Below are 24,142 nucleotides of genomic sequence, written 5' to 3'. Positions count from 1 at the left end.
ACAAGTCTGTGAATGTCCTTGAGTGGCCCAGACAGAGCCCGGACCTGAACTCGATCGAACGTCTCTGGAGGGACCTGAAAATAGCTGTGCATCGATGCTCCCCATCCAACCTGACAGAGCTTGAGAGAATCTGCAGAGAAGAATGGGAGAAATTCCCCAAATACAGGTGTGCCAAGCTTGTAGCGTCATACCCAAGAAGACTTTAGGCTGTAATCGCTGCCAAAGGTGCCTCAACATAGCACTGAGTAAAGGGTCTGAATACTTATGTAAATGTGACATTTCAGTTATTTCCTTTTAATTACTTTGCAAAAATTTCCAAACACCCGTTTTCGCTTTTTTATTATGGGGTATTGTGTGTAGATTGACGATTAAAAAAAAGAATTTAATCCATTTTAAAATAAGGCTGTAACGTAACAAAATGTAGAAAAAGTGAAGGGGTCTGAATACTTTCTGGATGCACTTTATGTACAATTAAGAACTTTGAAACTTGAAGGGCATAAGTTGGCACCAGAAACGTGGTGACTCTTTGTGTACTGTCCCGGTGACCTCTACTATTCTTACACTACAATTGTTGCACTTTTGTACTTATCCATGATTGTACTTATCTATAGTGTGAAACAAAGACTTTCACTGTATTTCACTGTACAATTTCACTGTACCTAGGTACATGTGACAATAAAGTATCAGTGAATCATTGAATCATTGAATGGGTCTTATTTGCTTTGAGTCTTTTATATTTCCATCATTCGTGTTTTTCTCCCATAAGCAGGTTGTGCTGATGAAAACTATAAATCATCTACTTCTTCATGTGTTTACTCACCAAGATATAGGCTCTGAAGTATTCTGATTCCTAATAGTAAAAATGAGTAACAGCCAAAATATTGAACATTTTCCCGCATATTTTGATTAACTAATAATTCTATTCCTCTGGTGTATGTCTACATGCTTGGATAGTTTAAATATATCTGCAACAAATTCTAGTTATACATAAACATGTCACTATAGTAACATGTCACTATAGTAACCTTTTCTTTGTGAGTCAACATTGTCTATTAAGATGCCAGAGGAGCAAACTCAGCCACAAGCACTGTATCGTACAGCTGTTGCCACAACAAATGATCAAATGCTGCCTGTTATCTGAACAGGCTTTTATTACATGTGTTGGTATTGGCATTGTTAACCGATTTTTATGGATTGGCACAAAAATTAAGATATCTTAGAAGATAGAACAGGAATGAGCTCTTCAGCTCACAATGTCCGTGTCAAATGTGATGCCAAATTAAACTCAATTCAATTAAATTAAATTCAGTCCGAAGAAGGGTCTCGACCCGAACCATTACCCATTCCTTCTCTCCTGAGATGCTGCCTGACCTGCTGAGTTACTCCAGCATTTTGTGAATAAATACCTTCGATTTGTACCAGCATCTGCAGTTATTTTCTTACACTGCCAAATTAAACTAATCTCCTCGGGCTGCACATGATCCATATCCCTCCATTCCCTACATATACATATGTCTATCTAAAAGCTTCTTAAGCAGCCCTACCGTATCTGCCTCCACCACCATCTGCCAGCGCATTCCAGGCATCCACCACTCATGTATAAAAAATTTGATCCTTTAAAGTTTGGCCCTCTCTCCTTAAAGCTATGCCCTCTAGTCTGACATTTCCATCCTGGTTCTGACCTATCTACCCTATTGATGCTTCTTATAATTTCACATAATGCCCCCTAGTCTTTAACAAACTAAGGTTTTTATTACCGGTGTGGTGTAGGCATTGCCAACAGTTTTATATGGGTTAGCACAAAAATTAAAGTATCTTGTTCTTTTTCATTAATAATGAATTATACAGCATTAGAATTTATGGTACAGGATACTATCATTTGACCTATTGTATCTGTGCCAGTCAATGGAGTGGTTGCCAACATGATCCTGAGGGAACGTATTTTTTAAAAGAAGATTTTGGGTTCTGTCACCGCCAACATTTTAGGGAATGAGCTCCCGATATTCATTACATAGATCGTAAGACAGTACAACACAGGAACAGGCCCTTCAGCCCAAATTGTCCATGCAGAACATGATGCAAGTTAAACTCATCCCCTCAGCCTGTACGGAATACATATTGCTCCATTCCCTGCATATCTATGTACCTATCCAAAAGCCTCTTAAATGCCACTATTGTATATGCCCTCTGTCATGGCCCTCTGTCATGGCACTCTGTGTCAAAAGAAATCATGAAATCATCAACAACCACTGTAATCTTTCTGCAGTACTTTAAATCTTCACTTTTTGCAAATACATTTTATTTTTAAGCTGGAGATTGATAGATTCTTGATTAGTTCAGGTGTCAAGGGTTATGGGAAGAAGCCAGGAGAATGGGGTTGAGAGGGAAAGATGGATCAGCCATGATTGAATGGCAGAGAAGACCATGGGCCGAATGGCCTAATTCTGCTCCTATAACTTAAAGATCCTTTCTTTTATTTTGTCTAGCCCCACTTGCCCTCAGTGTGCCAAGGCCTTCCGGATCTTCCGGTTGCTAACCATTTTAACTCCCTTACCATTCCCAGAGCTACCTTTCTGTCCTGGGCCTCCTCCATTGCCAGAGTAAGGTTAGGGGAAAAATGGAGAAACAACACCTCATATTCTTCTTGGGTACCTTACATCCCAACAGTATGAACATTGGAACACCTTTCTGCTTCTACCCATCCCCTTCCACCTTCATCTGTCCCTTTGGCTTGACATTACACTCCACTTCTCTCCTTATCTGAATCCCTTTTGTCTTCTTTTCATCTCTAGCCTTTGTCCACCCATCTGCCAATCACCCCCAACCCCCCACCTATCACTTACCAGGCTTTGCCAGCCCCATCTCTTTTTTCCAGCTTTCCCCCTACAATCTGTTTGAAGAAGGGTCCCAACCCGAATTTTCACCTGTCCAGTTCTCCAGAGATGTAGTCTGATCCACTGAGTTCCTCTGGCGCTTCTTTTTTTGGTAAACAAGCATCCGCAGTTCTTTGTGCCTCCCTCATAATTATCCTCGCTCCATTAAATCTCCAAAAACAACGAGCAGGTACAGAATATCTGAAATAAATCAAAGTGCTCAAAGTCAGCATACGCAACAAAATAGGATTAAAAGTTAGGATACATGATTAAAAGTTAGGATACATGATTAATTCAAACTGAAACGTCCAAGTCTGTTTCTCAACAAACCTTGCTCAATATTTACAGCATCTTTTTGTGTTGTTTTAATTTTGATGTAATCTCTTCTCAGCTGTCTGTATTCTGTACTAAACAAGCCCAGTGCACACAATCTTCCTTTATAGCTACAATACTCTTGTCCTGGTAATATCCTCATAAATATCTGTTGCATCGTTTTGGTTGTAACACGTTCTTAATGTAATGTGGTGACCAGAAATGGACACACTGTATATCTAACGCTGTTTAGCATAAAATCTTGTGAAGAAATAACATTGATGTTCAGTCAGCTGAACCAAACATTAGGTGCACCTAATGATTTATTAATACTCCTTCCTCCACTTAAGCCACTGCCAAATGATTGTACATTGTTAATGCATTAATTTATCTTCCCAATCCATCACACAGAGCAGACTCCCCACCACTGACTCCGCCACATCATGCTGCCAAAGCAGCAAAAAGCAGCCAACATAACGACACCGGTCATTCCTTCTGCTCCCTGCTCGTCCTGCAGAAGGTACAGAAGCTTGAAAGCATGCATCGCCACAGACTCAAGAACAGCTTCTTCCCTTTTGTTATCAGGCTTCTGAACAGTCCTTCCATAAGATAGGGTACTGTCCAATTTACCTCTAGTCCATTGCACTTCGTCTATGGAACTGATGCGCTGCAATGCTGAAAACTATATTCTGCACTCTATATCTTTCGCTTTGGTCTATCTATTGTACTTGTGTATGAGCTGGTTGTGTGTATGTATGGTATATCTGACTTGTTTGGGTAGGGTTTTCACTGTATCTCAGTTCATGTGACAATAATAAACCTAAAGCTAGTTCTATAGAACTGTTACATAGACTGATGGGGACCAACTATTTGTCCAATAAGCTTAATCTATGATTTATGCACGCTCCATAAGAACTTTCTACCACTGTTTTCATCTAAAACTAAAAGTATGATCTTCTAATTCTTCCAAAAATCATCCATTGCTATTTCCCTCCATTACTTCTTGTAAAGATGTGTTCCACTGCCTCGGAGTATTTATTCTGGAATTATTCATTTTGCGGTCACTGGATTTTGACTTTCGCATTGCAAGCAAAACAATTTTCTCTATCCTCACTTCACATCCCACCCTGGTAGCACACAATTCTCCCAAGATCTCTCTCCTTTCTTTTCCTCCGTAGGTTCATCGCCCATCCCCAAGTCACTTATTTCCCTTTTATTCCCCCCCTCCGTCCCCTTCCACCCGTATCCCTCCAGCATTACATTTTCACTCCCTATCTTCTCTCCTTATCTGCCACTCCTTTTCATCTCTCGTCTTTCTCACTTCATCATCTGCCAATCAATCCCCCCCCCCCCCAACTCATCTGTATCCATCTATTATTGCCAGGCCTGTTCTAGACCAAAGATTAAACTAACCACCTCCAGCACATTTAGCCTCCTGACCCAGCTGTCTTCCTTATCGTGTCCACACATGCTAGATATTGTGTTTCAGCCAAAACTGAACACAACTCTTAGCAATATCATTGTTTTCTGCGAGGCCCTCAGCTTTGCATTCGTGCTCCAAAAGAGGACATCTCAATAGGTGCTCCATAGTTTGCGGTTTAGTGCCACATATGCAGATGACGTCTTCAGTGTCTATATAACCCCACTTCTTGAGAGTCGCTTTACAACGACCAGTACCAGCTCTCAGTCTGTTGAGGCATTTCTATGCAGCTCAGCTTGATTTGGCACAAGGAGGAAGTTCTTCTTTGGCACTTATGGACATGGATGTTGTTGATGGGAGATTGGCTAGTCTCTCTTCCCATAATGCAACTCTAGTACCTTCAGTTTCAGCATTTGGTTCAACTTCGTTGAGGAAGCTTTTCCTGGACTTTAGCCGAATCTTTGCGGGTTCATGGCCGAATAAGGGAAGTCGTACATCTGTGGTCTGGCGATGGCATTCTCTACTGCTTGCTGCACTGTGACGAATCTCTGGTGGCTCTATACCAGACAATATGTATAGGCTGTCAGTTGATGTCTAAAACATCCAGTGATAAGGCGGCAGGTTGTATTGATGGCTGGATCAATCTTCTTAGCATGGGCTGATCTTTCCCAGACTGGGCATGCATACTCTGCTGTTGAGTAGCAAAGGGCCAAGGCAGGTGATCGTAGAGTGTCAGGAATTGCGCCCCATCTTGTTCCAGTAAGTTTGCTGACAATGTTGTTTCTAGCACAGACTTTAGCTTTTGTCTTCTCAACATGGGTCTTGAAGGAGAGCAAATACCGATTGAATATCACCTGCTCTGGTACCCCTCTTGAAAATTGCGATCACCCAGTATATCTAGGAGTCACCTTAGATCATTGCTTCTCGGTTGCGCAAATGGAATGCACACACCTGTGTCTTTGATGGATTTGCACGGAGGTGGTTCTCTTCGGAATAAGGTGTTCGTTTTTTGAGGGCATTTAAGTCGTTCTTCAACAGCACTGAATTCACTGTCTTGGGCAGCTACACCAAGGTCGTCTGCATAGATAAAGCGACATGTACCTTCACTTCTAAGTTGGTCGTTAGTGTAGATGTTGAAGAGTATTGGTGCAAGCACACTTTCCTGTGGTAGTCTGTTCTTGAGTTTCTGCCATCTGCTCTTCTTACTACCCAGTTCGACAAAGAAGTACCTGTTCTTGAGCATCCTTTCAATCAATTCTGTTAGACGGATGTCCTTGGTAAACTTCAGGATCTTGTGGAGAAGGCATCTATGGTTAAGTGTCTTAAGCAGCTGAGAGATCGACAAACACAGCACTGGTTATTTTCCCTTCCTCGAAACCATCTTCAATGTGCTGAGTGAGGTTGAATACTTGGCTCGTCGTAGACTTGCCGGGCGGAAACCAACTTGCTCTGGGATGAGGAAATCATCAACAGGTCCACCTCTGTCAAGTACCAGGCATTCAGAGCTTGTATGTATGACTCAGAAGTGAGATTGGCCTATAACTCTTAGGAATTGATGGATCTTTCCTGGGTTTCAGGAGTGCCAGTACATGTGCTTTCTTCCAGATCTTAGGAAGCTTGTGGGTAGACAAGCAGTGGTTGTACAGCTGTAACAGCCATTTCTTAGCAACAGGTCCAAAGTTCTTAATCTGCTCTGTTGAGATTTTATCCCAGCCAATTGCTTTTCCTGGTTTCAGTGAAGAGAAGTCCTTTTCCAGCTCTTCCATAGTCATGGGTCGAGTGTGACCAGAGTCTTTGCTGTACTTCTTGCGGTCGTTTGATCCTGTTCTTCATCGTTCCACTTTTGCCGACTGTAGTCGGTTATAGACTCAAACAGCATGGAAACAGATCTTTGGCCCAACTCGTCCATCTCGAACACGATGTTCCATCAAAGGTAATCCTATTTGCATATATGTGGCCCATATTTCCCTAAATCTTTTCTATCTATGTATCTGTTCAAATGTCTTTTAAATGTTGTTATGGTACATGCCTCAACTACCTCTTTGGCAGCTCGTTCCATATACCCACCGCCCTCTGTGAGAAAAGGTTGCCCGATAGGTTCTTAATAAATATTTCCTTTCACCTTAAACATTAAAGGTTGATTTTTGGATGAAAGGAGATCTGGTTTGTACTGGGATGGTGCTTGCAGAAGATAGGGATCTCGATTGGAGGACTAGTTTTGGCAGGAGGGATAGATCTGGTTTGGAGGACTGGTTTGGGGGGTAAGAGTTGATTTTGGCAGGAACCTGGGGCAATTGTGATGTGAGAGGCTGTATTGGTGGGAGTGGTGTTTTTAACAGGAGGGACTGTTTGGTGCGAAGAAGGGATGTTTTTGGGAGAGGGGGTTCAATTTTGACGGGGGTTGTGGTTTTGGCAGGGGGGACGACCAGTTTTGACGGGAGGGATGTTTTTTGGCGAGAGGAGGCCGTTTTGACGGGAGTGGTTTTGACGGGAGTGGTGGGTTTGGTGAGAAGGACGACCAGTTGTAAGGGAAGGAGGGATGGCTTGGGCGGGATTGAGCAGTTTTGGCGGGAAGCGCCTCGCGCCGTCTCTCCAACCGTCACCTCGCGTGCTCGCCCCGCGCCCCCCCCCCCCCTCGCGACCAGGCCGACGTTGGCGCGCGCTGCGGCGGGCGTTGCCTCAGGGTGGAGGGAGCGCCAGCGAGTAAGTGATCGGCTGCTGTCATCGCTCGATGCGGCCGGCCATCGCATCGCTCTGGCATCGTGTGCGCGGGCGGGCGGGTGTGCATCCGAGAGCGCGGCGTCTCCTCCTTCCTCCCTCCTCCCTTCACCGGGCACCGATATCCCGGTAACGGACGCTACGCGTCAATCAATGCTACTGGGTGGATATGCATTGTGTTCAATGCACCCGGGCGCCTGTGTATCGCGTTAAATGCAACGGGTGTGAACACCCGAGTGAACCTCCATGAGCCGTCAAACGTGGCGCAGGGAGCCCGCAGGCTGGGTGCAATCTTTCACTTCGGCCGTTTTGTCTCATGTATTTTCAGGGAAAGCTCGTATCAGTTCCCTTGTTCTCTTTCCTGCAAAGATGCACGTTTGCTGCCGCTTTTTGCATTCCGGCTGACGATGTAAAATGAATCTGCCCCCACCCCGATCTCGGGGGTGGGCTCCCACCAGATGCAAATGCGAAAAAAAAATCCAAACCCCAAATATTTTGCGTTGTAAACCATTGCAAATAAATATAAGTGTACCATGCATGCTGCAAAAGTGATGCTCCACGCACTGCTTCATTATGTTCAATAGGAGGCAAATAACAAATGGCCTATTATCTCGGCATCAGCAGACACAAAAACTCTCAGAGCTTTGGACCAAGAATTATTTTGGAAATGCACCACTTAGGCAAATAGACAATTGTGCACCAACCACACTTGATGTGTATTGCGCACCAACCACACTTGATGTCAATGTATCCAGTAATGTAGGTTGGTGCTTTTAACTGGTACAGGATGGAGCTGTACAGCACAGAAACAAGCCTTTCCCACACCTCGTTCAAGGCATAGGAAAATAGGTGCAAGAGTAGGCCATTCGGCCCTTCGAGTCATTCAATATATGATCATGGCTGATCATCTAAAATCAGTACCCCGTTCCTGCTTTTTCCCCTGATTCCTTTCGCCTTAAGAGCTAAATCTAACTCACTTGAAAACATCCAGTGAATTGGCCTCCACTGCCTTCTGTGGCAGAGAATTTCACAGATTCACAACTCTGGGTGAATTTTTTTTTCCTCATCTCAATCCTAAATGGCCTACCCCTTATTCTTAAACTGTGACCCCTGGTTCTAGACTCCCCCAACATCGGGAACATTTTTCTTGCATTTAGCCAGTCCAATCCCTTAAGATTCTTTAAAGTTTCTATAAGATCCTCTCTCATCCATCTAAATTCCAGGGAATAGAAGCCCAGTCGACCCATTCTTTCATCATATGTCAGACCCGCCATTGTGGGAATTAACCTGGTGAACCTACGCTGCAATCCCTCAAATAGTAATAATGTCCGTCCTCAAATTAGGAGACCAAAATTGCACACAATACTCCAGGTGCAGTCTCACCAGGGCCCTGTCCAACTGCAGTTGGACTTCCTTGCTTCTAAACTCAAATCCTCTCGCAATGAAAGCCAACAAGCCATTAGCTTTCTTCACTGCCTGCTGTACCTGCATGCTTACTTTCAGTGACTGATGTACAAGCACACCAGGTCTCGTTGCACCTCCCCTTTTCCTAATCTGACACCATTCAGATAATAATCTGCCTTCTTGTTCTTACCATCAAAGTGGATAACCTCACATTTATCCACATTATACTGCATCTGCCTTGCACCTGCCCACTGACCCAACCTATCCAAGTCACCCTGCAGCCTCATAGCATCCTCGCCGCAGCTCATACTGCCACCCAGCTTTGTGTCATCCGCAAACTTGGAGATGTCACATTTAATTCCCTTGTCTAAATCGTTAATATATATTGTAAATAATTGGGATCCCAGCACCGAGCCTTGCGGCACCCCATTAGTCACTGCCTGCCATTCTGAAAAGGACCTGTTAATTCCTATTCTTTGCTTCCTGTCTGCCAACCAGTTCTCTATCCATGTCAATACCCTACCCCCAATACCATGTGCTCTAATTTTGCACACTAATCTCTTGTGTGAGACCTTGTCAAAGGCTTTTTGACAGTCCAGACACACCACATCCACTGGCTCACTCATATCCATTCTACTTGTTACATCCTCAAAATATTCCGGAAGATTGGTCAAGCATGATTTCCCCTTAATAAATCCATGCTAAATTTGTCCGATCCTGTCACTGGTTTCCAAATGCACTGCTATAACATCTTTAACAATCGACTCAAGCATCTTCCCCACTACCGATGTAAGGCTAACTAGTCTATAATTCCCCCATTTCTCTCTCCCTCCTTTCTTAAAAAGTGGAGTTACATTGGCTACCCTCTAGTCCACAGGAACTGATCCAGAGTCGAGAGAACATTGGAAAATGATCACCAATGCATCCATGATTTCTGGGGCCACTTCCTTGAGTACTCTGGGATGCACCACCATCAGGCCCTGAGAATTTATCTGCCTTCAGACCCAACAGTTTACCTAACACCATTTCCTGACTAATGTGGATTTCTTTCAGTTCCTCCCTCCCACTAAATCCTCAGACCCCTAGTATTTCTGGGAGATTGTTTGTGTCTTCCTTAGTGAAGACAGAACCAAAGTACTCATTTAACTGTTCTGCCATTTCCTTGTTTCCCATTATAAATTCACCTTTCTCTGATTGTAAGAGGCCTATATTTGTCTTCCAGGCATTCTAAGCTGGTCCCGTTTGGCCCAAATCCCTTTAAATCCTCCGATCCATATATATGTCCAAATTATAATTGTATCCCCTACTATAGCTTCCTCTGGCAACTTGTTCCAGATATAGGTGACCGGAAAAGTTGCCCCTGAGGTCCTTCTTAAATCAACTTTCACCTTTAAGGGCTCTTTCATTTGCTCTGAGATTTTAGTCTAACGTTGGCATAGAAAGACAGTTACAATGAGTCTGATAACCTACAATCCCATGTTGGATTATCATCATCTGCTGCTTCCTACAGTTGCTGGTACCCTTCTTGCTCCCTCTGATTAACTAGACCCAGTACCCTTCCATCCTTGATATAAATGTATCCTGCTCCCTCCAATACATCAGGTCCGCTGTTCTCTTTATCTGACCCAGTGGGTCCTGGTACCTCACTGGCTCTGGCACATATGTGCCACAGTTGTTTTGCTGCCTCTGACATACTGGAAACCCTATTCCCATGCTCTCTCTGTCAAAATCTTTATAACTTTGGGAACAAGGGTACCAGGGCTCAGTGTATCGAGATTTCAGCACCTTCTCAGGACATTCACGTCTTCTGTAATCTCGTGATCAAACTGAATGCAGTACTCAAACTGGAGTCCCACTGACATCACGCATGTTTCTCACATTAGTTCCCCTCATATATACCATGCCTCAGCAAAGTAAAGATCCCATATACCTTTGCAACCATCAATTTTTTTTTGCTAACCTTAACAATCTATGGGCATACACAGCAAGTCTACTTGTTCCTTAGTGCTCCCCATATATCTTAATTTGTTGTGTTTTCTCTTGTCTTTATACCTTCCCAAGAGCAATTTTAGAGTTATACAGCACAGAAACAGACCTTTCAGCCCATCCTGTCCATGCCGATCATACCTATCTAAACAAATCCCATTGAGTATCCTTCCATGCATTAGCATTTCATATACACATCTTAATACTTTTTAAATGTGAGAATCATTGCCTTTACACCCTCTCAGACAGTGCATTTTAAATTCCAAGCACATTGCATGTAAAAGAAATTCTGAAATCTGCTCCATATTCCTTACCTTAAATCTATGGCCTCTGGTTATTGGTGCTTCTGGATTACATTCCGCTTGCCCTATTTCTGTCTGAATGACCAGGAGGGGAGATGCAACGAGACCTGGGTGTCGTGGTACACCAGTCATTGAAAGTAGGCATGCAGGTGCAGCAGGCAGTGAAGAAAGCGAATGGTATGTTGGCATTCATAGCGAGGGGATTTGAGTATAGGAGCAGGGAGGTTCTGCTGCAGTTGTACAGGGCATTGGTGAGACCACACCTGGAGTATTGCGTACAGTTTTGGTCTCCTAATCTGAGGAAAGACATTCTTGCCATAGAGGGAGTACAGAGAAGGTTCACCAGATTGATTCCTGGGATGGCAGGACTTTCATATGAAGAAAGACTGGATAGACTCGGTTTGTACTCGCTGGAATTTAGAAGATTGAGGGGGGATCTTATAGAAACTTACAAAATTCTTAAGGGGTTGGACAGGCTAGATGCAGGAAGATTGTTCCCGATGTTGGGGAAGTCCAGAACAAGGGGTCACAGTTTAAGGATAAGGGGGAAGTCTTTTAGGACCGAGATGAGAACGTTTTTTTTCAATAGACAATAGACAATAGGTGCAGGAGTAGGCCATTCAGCCCTTCGAGCCAGCACCGCCATTCAATGCGATCATGGCTGATCACTCTCAATCAGTACCCCGTTCCTGCCTTCTCCCCATACCCCCTCACTCCGCTATCCTTAAGAGCTCTATCCAGCTCTCTCTTGAAAGCATCCAACGAACTGGCCTCCACTGCCTTCTGAGGCAGAGAATTCCACACCTTCACCACTCTCTGACTGAAAAAGTTCTTCCTCATCTCCGTTCTAAATGGCCTACCCCTTATTCTTAAACTGTGGCCCCTTGTTCTGGACTCCCCCAACACCCCGCTATCCTTAAGAGCTCTATCCAGCTCTCTTCACACAGAGAGCGGTGAATCTGTGGAATTCTCTGCCACAGAAGGTAGTTGAGGCCAGTTCATTGGCTATATTTAAGAGGGAGTTAGATGTGGCCCTTGTGGCTAAAGGGATCAGGGGGTATGGAGAGAAAGCAGGTACAGGATACTGAGTTGGATGATCAGCCATGATCATATTGAATGGCGGTGCAGGCTCGAAGGGCCGAATGGCCTACTCCTGCACCTATTTTCTATGTCTATGTTTCTAAATCCCGCAGTCTATTAGCTTTCATCCTTGCTGTTAACTATATAACCATTTTTTCAGACAGAATTTTTCAGGAATAACATTTTACTCAGAGGCTTATTTATGCCATGGAATATCAACACCTAGGAAAAGTTTAAGCAACTTTTAAACTCTAAGCAAGGATACATTTCTAAACATTGCAAACAATTTGGGATTTGAATTGTTTCTGAGTTTATATAGCATGCATGCCAATGGTTAAAAAAAAATTAAGGAGCTAAACTTACGATATGATATGACTGTTTGCCAACACGTTTGCACCTTGCTATCTTGTTACAAATGTGATCCATTATTCTTCAATGGTTGATTCTAATTTTTCTTCTTCAGCAACATTTTCTCTTGCTCGTGATCCTTGTAGCTGCAGCAATGTTCTATGCCACCTTATTTCTGAGCAAGCGTGGGCCACTGGCAAAAATTTGGCTGGCTGCCCATTGGGATAAAAAGCTAACAAAAGCTCATGTTTTTGAGTGCAACCTGGAGGCTACTGTTGAAAGCATTATTTCGCCCAAGGTAAAGCAACTAAATATTTATTTAACAAGATGGTTCTAATATTTGTACAACACAACAAATCAGTACAAATTACTTATTATTTTGAATGTAATTATAATTGAACATTACTTTTAACAAAGCACAATGTAATAAATATGTGATCTGCAGTACTTTGTAGATTACAATTCACACTTGACTTTTCAAAATCATTGCACCTTGGACAGATCATATCTGAATGAAAAATTGGAAATGCTCATACTTGGTGGTTTAATCTTCACATCTAAATTGGAATATTTCTATTCATAATTGAATGAAATATTTAAAGAATAAATTGCTTTGACCATCTACACTAATTATTCAGAGGCACACAGCATCGATCCATAGTTTAGATTAGAGATACAGCGCAGAAACAGGCCCTTCGGCCCACCACGTCCGCACCGACCAGTGATCCCCGCACATTAACACATAGTCTAAGCTCATCTGATATATCAATGAGGCTCATTGCATTAAAGTAAATGCGGTTGAACCTGCCAGCCCTGCTATGCTCCCTAACCTGCCTCTGTCGGCTCCGTCCGCTGAACTTGCTTGATTTAGCCTCGACCTTCAGGTGCTGACTTGGATGAAGGGATTAAAAGTAACATTAGCAAATTTGCAGATGATACAAAGCTGGGTGGTAGTGTGAGCTGTGAGGAAGATGCTATGAGGTTGCAGGGTGACTTGGACAGGTTGTGTGAGTGGGCGGATGCATGGCAGATGCAGTTTAATATGGATAAGTGTGAGGTTATCCACTTTGATGGTAAGAATAGGAAGGCAGAGTATTATCTGAATGGTGTCAAGTTAGGAAAAGGGGACGTACAACGAGATCTGGGTGTCCTAGTGCACCGGTCACTGAAAGGAAGCATGCAGGTGCAGCAGGCAGTGAAGAAAGCCAATGGAATGTTGACCTTCATAACAAGAGGAGTTGAGTATAGGAGCAAAGAGGTCCTTCTGCAGTTGTACAGGGCCCTAATGAGACCGCACCTGGAGTACTGTGTGCAGTTTTGTTCTCCAAATTTGAGGAAGGATATTCTTGCTATTGAGGGCGTGCAGCGTAGGTTTACTAGGTTAATTCCCGGAATGGCGGGACTGTCATATGTTGAATGACTGGAGCGACTAGACTTGTATACACTGGAATTTAGAAGGATGAGAGGGGATCTTATCGAAACGTATAAGATTATTAAGTGGTTGAACACGTTAGAGGCAGGAAACATGTTCCCAATGTTGGGGGAGTCCAGAACAAGGGGCCACAGTTTAAGAATAAGGAGTAGGCCATTTAGAACGGAGATGAGGAAAAAAAAATTCAGTCAGAGAGTTGTGAATCTGTGGAATTCTCTGCCTCAGAAGGCAGTGGAGGCCAATTCTCTGAATGCATTCAAGAGAGAGCTAGATAGAGCTCTTAAGGATAGCGGAGTCAGGGGGTATGGGGTGAAGGCAGGAACGGGGTACTGATTGAGAATGATCAGCCATGATCACATTGAATGGCGGTGCTGGCTGGAAGGGCCGAATGGCCTCCTCCTGCACCTATTGTCTATTGCTGCTGTTTCGCACCCACATGCTAAAACCCCTCCTAGTTTCACAAGCAAACCCCCCTGAATATTGATATTGATTCATTATTGTCTTGGGTACTGAAATACAATCAAAAACTTTGTTTTGCATAATATGCAATTAAAACATACCATACATGAGAACAATCAAGTCACACATAAGGAAACGTAAGAGGAAAACATCAGCAGAATATAGTGTTACAGCTGCAGATAAAAATGTGCATGACACAAAACGAGGTAGATTTGGAGACGGAGAATACATCCTAAGCTTATGAGAGGCTCATTCAAGAGTCTGATAACAGCGGGGAAAGGAGTTGTTCCTAAATCTGGCGGTACGTGCTTACAAACCTTTATATCTTTTGCCCAATGGGGAGGAAAGAAGAGGAAATGATTGGGGAGTGAGTGGTCATTGTTTATGTTGGTTGCTTTCCCGAGGCACTGAGGTGCAGAGTCGATGGGCGAGGGGCTGGTTTGCATAATGGACTGGACTGCATCCACATCTTTCTGCATTTTCTTGTGGTCTGGATACAATAGTTGCTAAACCAAGTTGTGATGCATCCTGATAGGATGCTTTCTATGATGCACCTGTAGAAATTAATGTAATTGGAGACATTACAAATTTCCTTAGTCTTCTGAGGAAGAGATAAACATTGCTGTGCTTTCTTGACTAGCTTCAATGTGGATGGATCAAGACAAATTGCTTTGATATTTACACCATGGAATGTGAAGCTCTTGGCCATCTCCACTTTAGCACAATTGATGCTGACTGGGATGTGCACACCACCCCTTTCTACTAAAGGTGATGCCTAGCTCCTTTGATATTCTGACATTGAGGGAGAGATTGTTGACTTGACATCGTCCCCTTTCTATTTAGATCTAACCCAGCCTTCTTCTACAGGTTCCTGCCTTCCCCAAACGCAATACCAATGATCCAAGTACCAAAAGCCCTCCCTTATGCACCAGTACTTTGGCCACAGATTAATCTATGCTTTACCTTATTGTCCTCTGCAGCCCACCCCAAATACACGGTTCAATGCCCTTCCACTGTCTGCACTTAGAGAAAATTATGGAGGAAAGATCTTTATGTGTGCTAAAGCCATTCTAATCCACATTGTACCTTATTCTACATGGTGGAATATTGAAACTTCAGGTTTTCACATGTTGGAAGAAATGCTTAGTTACTCATGGGAAAAACATATACAAAAATCCCTTTTCACTTGCTAACACCAAGTTTGTACTGCAACATGATGAAATTTTGGAAGGTGTAAATCATGCTTGTATTTAATTGACTGAATTCAGTAAGACTGAATTTTAACTTGCACAATGATCAAGTTTTTGTCTTGTCAGAGATTATATGGAAAATATCTGAAACAGGAATTTAATCTGGTCCCAACAAAAATGAGCTGAGGATCAAGGAGCTCATCCACTTGCAGGAGTTTAGTGTTTTATATATTAGTAGTTTTTAATCTACTTTATGCCAAGTCCCCACTGACTATCATGCACCCATTTACACATCCTATTTTTATTCATCCCACTTTCATATCAACTCCCCATAAATTCTACAGCTCACCTAACTGCTAGGGGCAATTTATAATGGACAACGCACCTGCGCATTTTTATTGTGGGTAGAAACGGGAGCCCCTGGTGGAAATCCATACAGTGGCAGAAAGGACATGCAAATTTCATGCAGACAACACTGGAGGTCAGGACTGAACCTGGGTCACAAAAGATGTGAACCAGCAGCTCCACTAGCTGTGCTATTGTGTCACAGCTAGTTAAAATTCTACTGTGAGAAGTCTTTTTGGAGAGGAGCTATGCTAAAAGATTAGACAAATCATTTGATTTTGTTTATCATCAGGGGAGTTGATGGACCATAAAGATAAGTTAGGTCTCAATTATATTCTGAAATGATTTATCACAGTTAGGTTTAATGATAGGGACTCTACCATAGGCATCAATTCCCTTGGTATTGAATGGACCATTTAAAAGAAAATATTGTTAATATTTAGTACACTTTTATTTGGACACAAAGAGGACTAACGTTTCTTTAAACATTGATGGAGACTTACTTTGTGCCATTACTAGCTAATATATATATATATGAAGCCATTGGCCCACTAGGCTAATTCTAGTTACAAGGTGAGCGATATTTTAGTTTCAATACTCTCTTTATTTTCCTGTACACCAGCAACATTCTCTTCCGCACATGCCCACCAACTCCCCCTTCATTACCGTTTGCCATTAACCTACACAAAGCCAACATTTACAGTCTTCAAATTACCACCATGTGTTTGGAATGAGGGGGCATATCAGAGATAACCCATGCAGTTAGAAAAAACTAATCTTTGTAAAGCTGGCACCTAGGATCAGGACTGAACCCGGATCCCTTGAGCTATTGAGGCAGCAGCACAAACTAGATCAAAATTACTCTCAAATATGGAAAGACATTTATGATACATGAGTCCAGGTAGGATAATAATTTAGAACTTTATTCACGACACAGGACAACAAGTTTCATATTTATGCTCCCTCTTAGGTTAAAATTGCATTGAGAACTTCAGGCCACCTGCTTCTAGGAGTGGTGCGGATTTACAATCGAAAGGCTAAGTATCTCCTGGCAGACTGCAATGAGGCATTCACAAAAATTAGGATTACTTTTCGTCCAGGTATAGTACAGTCACTGGAACTTTGGACAAATGTTTTGATTCATATAAATTACTTATCTTTTGATTATTGCAAGATTTCATGGATACAGATATGGCCACAGGACGTTATCTATCTTTCACAGTTATATTCCTTATCCTTGTTTTGGGTCATCCTTGTAATATCTTTATAGATTTAGTTATCATTTAAACTAAGAAGTTTTCATAATTCCCTTCGACCATTAATTTATTCTGTTGGGCATTGTGTCAATGTCACTGATCTTTAGAACATACCAAAATGTTTGCGTACTTGGAGAGTTTTTTTATTACAATTTTTCTAACTATGATTAATTCAGTTATTGCAGTAGTTTTTTTTCCATTCTGTTTTCATTGCCATAAGTTGTCATGCCATTATCTTTTTGTTATCTAGGTTACATACTTGTGTAATTTAATTTTACCGGATAAATTTGGAAATAATGTAGAATTGCAGTGGATCAAGGGTATCTGGGAGGATGTTGATGTGCACCATGACCAGCCTCTCAAAGCATTTCACGATGGTGGATACCAGAGTCACTGGAAGGCACACTACCTTGTTTTTCTTTGGCACTGGTTTTCAAAGTAGGTGAGAACCTCAGGTTGGAGTAAGAGGAGGTTGAAGATGTCCACAAATACTTCAGCTGCCTAGTCCACAGGTTTTGAGCACACGGAGGGGGCTCCATCTGGGTCAGTCATTTTCCACGGGTTCACACTCAGGAAGGCCGATCAGATGTCTGCGATGGTGGCCATGGATACAGGCACATCTGATGCTGTAAGGGCAGTTGATGTCATTCCACCAACCTTTGCTTTGTTGCCAGTAATAGCATGAAGGCCTTTCCACAATCAACAGGTGTCCATGTAGTTAATATGGGACAATAACTTGGTCTGGAATTGTCTCTTGGTAGCTCTGAAGGCTCTGCAAGGGTTGTATGCAGATTTCCTGAACAGGTCATGATCACCTATGTAGAACACCTCAGACTTCACTAGGAAGTGGATCTCGTGGTTCATTCAGTGAAAACCCTCAGATTGACTTCTTTGGCATGCAATTCTCTTCACAATTACTGGTGACGTCTGTGACAGCAGTGTCATACTCACTTAGGTTGGCCTATAAATCCTCGAATATGGATCAGTCCACCAACTTGAAGCAGTATGGCATTGGGGATTAAAAGGAAAATTACCATTCTGCATAAATCATGAAGTGCCAATACAACTTTCCTGTGAGTGCTGGATACAGGTAGTTCTGCTCGAAACCATGTTTCCATAACATGAATTGGGTATAAAGCGAGTGATGGATGTCTACAACATCAGTAGGTCGACAACTGTAGAACTCTCGTACTGCGTAAACCCTTATTTTATGAAATAATGACTGATGTGTCTTGTAAAGGATTCTGTGCCAGAAGCAGCCAGTCATTTCTGAAGGTTCTGTATGTTTATATGTGTCTTAGTCTCAATTAAATGAAACCACTCCTTGCTTTGGACAGAACCCGTCCTGTCCATACACCAGCAATTATTGTTGGAATTTGAGCTATTCCAGGACTAGTTCCATTGGTTCTGATTGGCGAAAGCTCCCATCCTTGAGACTATGGTCAAGTCAAGTCAAGTCAAGTCAAATTTATTTGTCACATACACATACACGATGTGCAGTGAAATGAAAGTGGCAATGCCTGCGGGTTGTGCACAAAAAAGAATTACAGTTACAGCATATAAATAAGTTAATAAGTTATCCAAGATTCATATCCATCTCTTCTGTTAAGAGTATGCAAAAGGTTGAACATAATACAGGCTTCGGATTGAAAGCCGTGAGGAGGGGGTAAGAAGATCTTATAGAAGCAGTGTAATATTACAAATAGAAACAGATTCCATCGGTGGAAAGTTCAAGAGCATCAGGGTGATAGTTAATAGGACCAACTGTGCCATGAAGAGAAAGTTATTTTGTAAACAAAGGTTTGGATCTGGAATGCACTTTGACTGATAATAATGAAGATAGATTCACTTAAATCATTCAAAGAGGATGCATTTGCAGGGCAAGGGAGGATGGGCAGGGGAGAAGCACCGGCCAGATTACTCTTGCATTTAAGCAGTCAATGGGTTTAATGCTCTCCTGTGCAGTAGTCATTTTCTCTTTCTGCTAATAATCTTGGGAAAAATACAATCCCAGATTGATATTCTGAAGCAGTAAAATCACTATAACTAATAGAATTTTTCAATTTGCAGTCACCATTGATGGTGAGGAATCAAATTGCTGTTTTTGTTGCTGTAATTTTCTTGATCATTGTTTGGAATTGAGGTAAAGTAAATAACATTAACCTATAAGCTCTGTAACATCGTAAAATAGTAATTGGTTGTGATTTCGTTGTTGCAGATATTGTGGATCTTGCTGAAGAAAACCTTGAAGCCACATATAATGCCATTACTTTGCCTGAGGAGTTTCATGATTTTTCTATTCAGCTGCCAGATGTGGAGTGAGTCCCTGAACTTTGTACATTGATGGGCAAAATTGTGTTTCCGCTCTGCTTACATGCTGCTCTTCTGCTCATCTAAATACGTGCCCCTAATGGGCTTGGTTTTTGGTTATAAACATTGTTTTAACAAAGTAACAATTTGTTACAGCTTCTGACAATGTGTTTCACAGTTGTGTTTGCAATACAAGAAAATATTTGAAGTTTAACTATTTTGTTATTTAAATCATGTTTGTAACATTCAGTTTTACAAAATAATAACGTGCATAGGGAAGCGAAGAAGCATGTTACTTTTCTCTTGTTACAATAGAATGTCTTGATCTGATTCTTTATTGAAGTCTTGGAATAATTCCTGGCCCTTTTTATCTTATTGATAATATTTTTGCCACCATGCAGCTCAATTAAGATTAAAACCATTTCTAACCCCTTTAAAATTATTCAGCAACCTGCCTCTAGTGCTGTGAATATTTTTCTACTTGTTAGGTGAACTTTCTACATTGAAGAAATTGTCTGCTTGTTTCTTTATTTATTCTCATTAAGTTCTTAAGGTGAAATGCTGCCAATATTGTCGGCCATTGTTTGATTGTTTTACCTTTGCTGTTTGGTACCCAACATGCTTATCTCATTTCATTACTTAATTTAATTATCTGCATATATTGTGTTATATAGTTGTATACCAGGGAAACAGGCCCTTTGGAACAACTTGTCCTTGCCAACCAAGATCCCCATCCAGGCTGGTTCCATTTGCACTTTCCTATTCATGTACAGTACATGTCCAAATGTCTTTAAAAGTCATTAAAGTATCTGCCTTTGTCTTCCTCTGGCATACACATATTTCCCTCCCTTTGTGTAGAAATAGCTGCCCCTCATGTTTGTTTTAAATCTTCCCCCTCTCACATAAAACCTATGCCCACGTTTTTGATTCCCCAACCCTAGGAAAAAGGGTGTGTACATTCACCCTATGATTTTATACACTTTTAGAATTTCACCACTCAGTCTCTGATAACCCAAGGAACAAAGTCTCAGCCTGCCCTCACCCTACAATTCAGACATGAAAATGTTCAAAGCTAACAATATTTTAGCAGTGATATTACAAGCTTTCTTTAACATTTTAAATATAATTGCAATTGAGATATTTTTACTGTCAAAGTTGGCACTAAAACATTTTTCAATCTCTCAACCTCTTACTGAAACCCTGATCTGTGCTTGCTCTGACCTCATCTAGCTGATCCATTTTCATCCAATCACAAGGAGGTTGACCATCTCGCTTAATCAAAAGTGATTTATTTCTTCCCTGACTCTTCCCCTCCAAAGGAAAAAAAGCTGTTCTGGAGCACTGTTGACTCCAATAAGTACCTGATTCAAGGGTCTCATTGACCCCCCAACTGCCACATGTCATTGTTGGATCTCTGGCTCACCATCAGAGCCCACCATTAGGGAAGATGGCAACTATGCAAGAGGTGATAGGACAACAACCAAAATATTCATTGCCTACTTCAGGGGTATCAAACTACCGGCCTGCGGGCCACATCGGGCCCGCGAAGGGGTCCAATCCGGCCCGCGGGATGATTTGGGGAAAAGCCAGCGCTGTTAGATTATACACAGAAAGTGAGCTACATGACCGCTTAAACTCGCAGGAAATATGAATTTTGTGCAGTAGGAAAATGCAAGTCCGATCTGCAGCTGTCACCTCCACACTCCCCGGCTCCGGGGGGTGAGTAGAAGCTACGCCCATATCCAGCCATGCAGTACCGTGGGTGGGAAGGGGCCGGCGCTGGGGAAGGTGAGGAGACTCAGCGTTGTTGTGGACACCGGGAAGTGCCTGGGCTGCCACCACAGAGACCGCCACCAAGTATCTGAGACCCAGGTGAGTGCATGGATAAAGGCAGTCGCACTGTGAATGGGGCCGCAGACAGCGATCCAAAATCTATTCCCCAGGGTGGGGGCTCTGTGTTTGGGGTGTAAGGTTAGGTGCAATGTGAAGGTGTGCTGGTAGTTATGGTGGAATAGGGAAGCGAAGGGAGAGAAGGTGGTGGTAAAGGAAGGGGAGGGGGAGCAGATGAGGAAAGGGAGTGATTTGAGGGATGAGTAAGGGAAGAGAGGGTGTCGAGGGAGGGGAGAGGGAGAGGGGGTGAGGAAGGGAGCAGATGAAAGAAAGACATGAGAGGTGAGGGGAGAAGGTGTGAGGGGAAGGAAGAAAGACATAAGGAGAAGGATGGGGAGCGGGGCCTTCAGGTGAGATAATGGACAGACCATCTTTCACCATGCCAGAGAGCTGCTGTTTGGCTGTTCACCACCCAGTCAGCCCATTGTGGGCAAAACATAAACATTGTAGGAAGACTATAAGACAGGGGAACAGAATTAGGCCATTTAGCCCATCAAGTCTATTTTGCCATTCAACCATGGCTGATTTATTTTCTCCCTCGACCACATTCTATTGCCTTTCCCCCTGTAACCTAATCAAGACCTATCAATTTCTGCCTAAAAAATACCTAATATCTTGGCCTCCACCACAATCTGTAGCAATGAATTCCACAGATTTACCACCTGTTCCTCCTCATCTCCATTTTGAATGTATGTCCTTTTATTGTGATGCTGTGACCTCTGGTCCCAGACTCTCTTATTACTGGAAACATTATTTCTACATCCACTCTATCTAGGGCCTATATACCAATCATAAAAGTAATGCTTGCTAGGCAATCTTATTCATAAGAAATGAAATTCATAAAGTGAAACACTTTGTAGTTATAGCAGAGACTGAGACACATGAGAGCAGGTTGAGAAAACAAAGGCAACGAAAGCTGTGGGAGCAAGCGCGGGTGTGTTCGCGCGTGCACAACTGATCCGGCCCGCATGAAGTCGCATTTTGCCCATTCTGGCCCGTGATCTAAAATGAGTTTGACATCCCTGACCTGCCTCATCTGTGCTATTCAAGTGCGCCTCCAGGGAAATATTGGAATTTCTGGCTATGGGACATTAACTTTTTCTGCTGAAAAAGTAGCAATATGCTCAGAACTGCAAGGATGACTGAGTCATTGTATTACCCTTCTGAATGAAGAGTGATTGATTCTCAGGCATCGATGCAGGACACACATTCAGCATTTTTCTGTGAAATGAAAATTATGCAAATAGCATCTATAATATTACTAAAAGGGAATGAGTCTGTTTACTGCAGTCCCTTTGATGCCTTCCTTCAGTGATCTGGTTCAGATAGGGAGCTCATTGTGTGTGGAAATCTTAGGTACAAATCCACAGCCCAAGGCTGAAGTTTCATCCTTCTTATTACTTCTGCTGAAGCTGATTCCATCCAATTTATTTCTTAATTATGATGCTATCGCACATGGGATAAATGTAAAAGAAAATAATGAATTTTAGTAAAGAATTACTAGGTTAGCTTTGGTTCTACAAACAACATGACTCAAGTGACTTAAAAGAAAGAAAATATATATGTATTCATTTTGAATAACGATTGTACATTTATGTATTAGAGCATGGAAACAGTGATTATTAATCATTTAATTAAATTTAACTTTGTCTCTAGTGCAATTGACGTTGCTGAGCACTTTACACTGAACCAGAGTACATCTGAGGCCATCACACTTAAAGAAGATATGTGCAGTATTCTCCAGGATGATGGATTTGGTGAGAAGAAAGCTCTTTATAGTCATTACTTGATAAATCCATAATGTTTTCAAATACACAGGATGTGATGTTAAAATCCAAAGTGCCACCTCTTAACTTGCTCCCGGTGGTGATGGAAGGCTTAAGCACTCACCTATGCTCCTCCGATGTTGAGAAAGGCTGGGCAGACACGTCATTGGGGTTATCAAGGAGGCTCCTACTTTCATCAACATTTCTCTGACTGGGCCCACGACGTCTCCAGTAGGCTCAGCGGTGCGTTCTGGCGTCCCAGAACCATCCCCCTCTGCATCTGCCTAGCCGGCTTATGTGGGAGACCAGATGGGGTCTTTCCTCTTCAGCCAGAGCCACTGGCTACTCCTCTCTGCCATCCCTGATGTTTCCTTGATGGCCTGGCATAGAGCTTATCCGCTGATCTCCAGGTCCTTCATCAGTGTTACAGTTGATGTTGCCACGAAGCCCCGACATCCAACTTCTACTGGGTAGATCTTTGCTCTCCAGCCCCGCTGTTGTGCCTCCACTGCAAACTCATAATATACTGTCATGGCTCAAAATTCCTTGCTGCATTACATGTGATTCAGTAACAACCCATAGTATAAGAAATTATTTATAACCATTGGAGACAGACATATACAGGAGATAGCTGGTAGACGAGAAAAGGAGTATCAACGAGATTTTATGAGTATATTAAGGAAAAAAGGGAAGGCAGAAAAGAAAGGGCCCTCAGCAACCAAAGTGGTCCTCTGTGTGGAGCCGCAGGACTTGGGCAAGGTCTTCAATAAATATTTTTCCTCTGTGTTTACTGCAGAGAGAGACATGAAGACTGGGAACTTATGAAAGTTAATGGTGATATCTTAAGGACAGTCCTTATTACACTCAGGGAGATGCTGGACGACCTAAAATGTATGAAGTTGGATAAATCTCCAGGGCCTTATCAGGTATATCCTGTGAGAAGCTAGAGAAGAAATTGCACAAGCCCTTGCTGCAATATATGAATCATTGTTAGGTGCCTGAAAACTGGAGGGTGACTAATATATGCCTCTACTTAAGAAGGCTGCAAAAA

General features: G+C 42.5%; 1 protein-coding gene across 1 annotated transcript in view; it reads left to right on the top strand.

The window, feature by feature from the left end:
* LOC144604445 (double-strand-break repair protein rad21 homolog) overlaps positions 1-24,142 on the top strand; it is a 73,118-nt gene that overhangs the window by 18,245 nt on the left and 30,731 nt on the right. Inside the window, exons 2-5 of the mRNA XM_078418874.1 lie at positions 12,559-12,741; positions 16,840-16,969; positions 19,344-19,443; positions 22,982-23,082. Of these exons, the coding sequence (XP_078275000.1) occupies positions 12,559-12,741; positions 16,840-16,969; positions 19,344-19,443; positions 22,982-23,082 (514 nt within the window). The remainder of the gene's footprint in view (positions 1-12,558; positions 12,742-16,839; positions 16,970-19,343; positions 19,444-22,981; positions 23,083-24,142) is intronic.

The sequence above is a fragment of the Rhinoraja longicauda genome, chromosome 22 (assembly GCF_053455715.1).
Source record: "Rhinoraja longicauda isolate Sanriku21f chromosome 22, sRhiLon1.1, whole genome shotgun sequence".
Classification (NCBI taxonomy): domain Eukaryota; kingdom Metazoa; phylum Chordata; class Chondrichthyes; order Rajiformes; family Arhynchobatidae; genus Rhinoraja; species Rhinoraja longicauda.
Note: the sequence above shows the minus strand (reverse complement) of the source record. Positions and strands in the feature narration are given on the sequence as shown.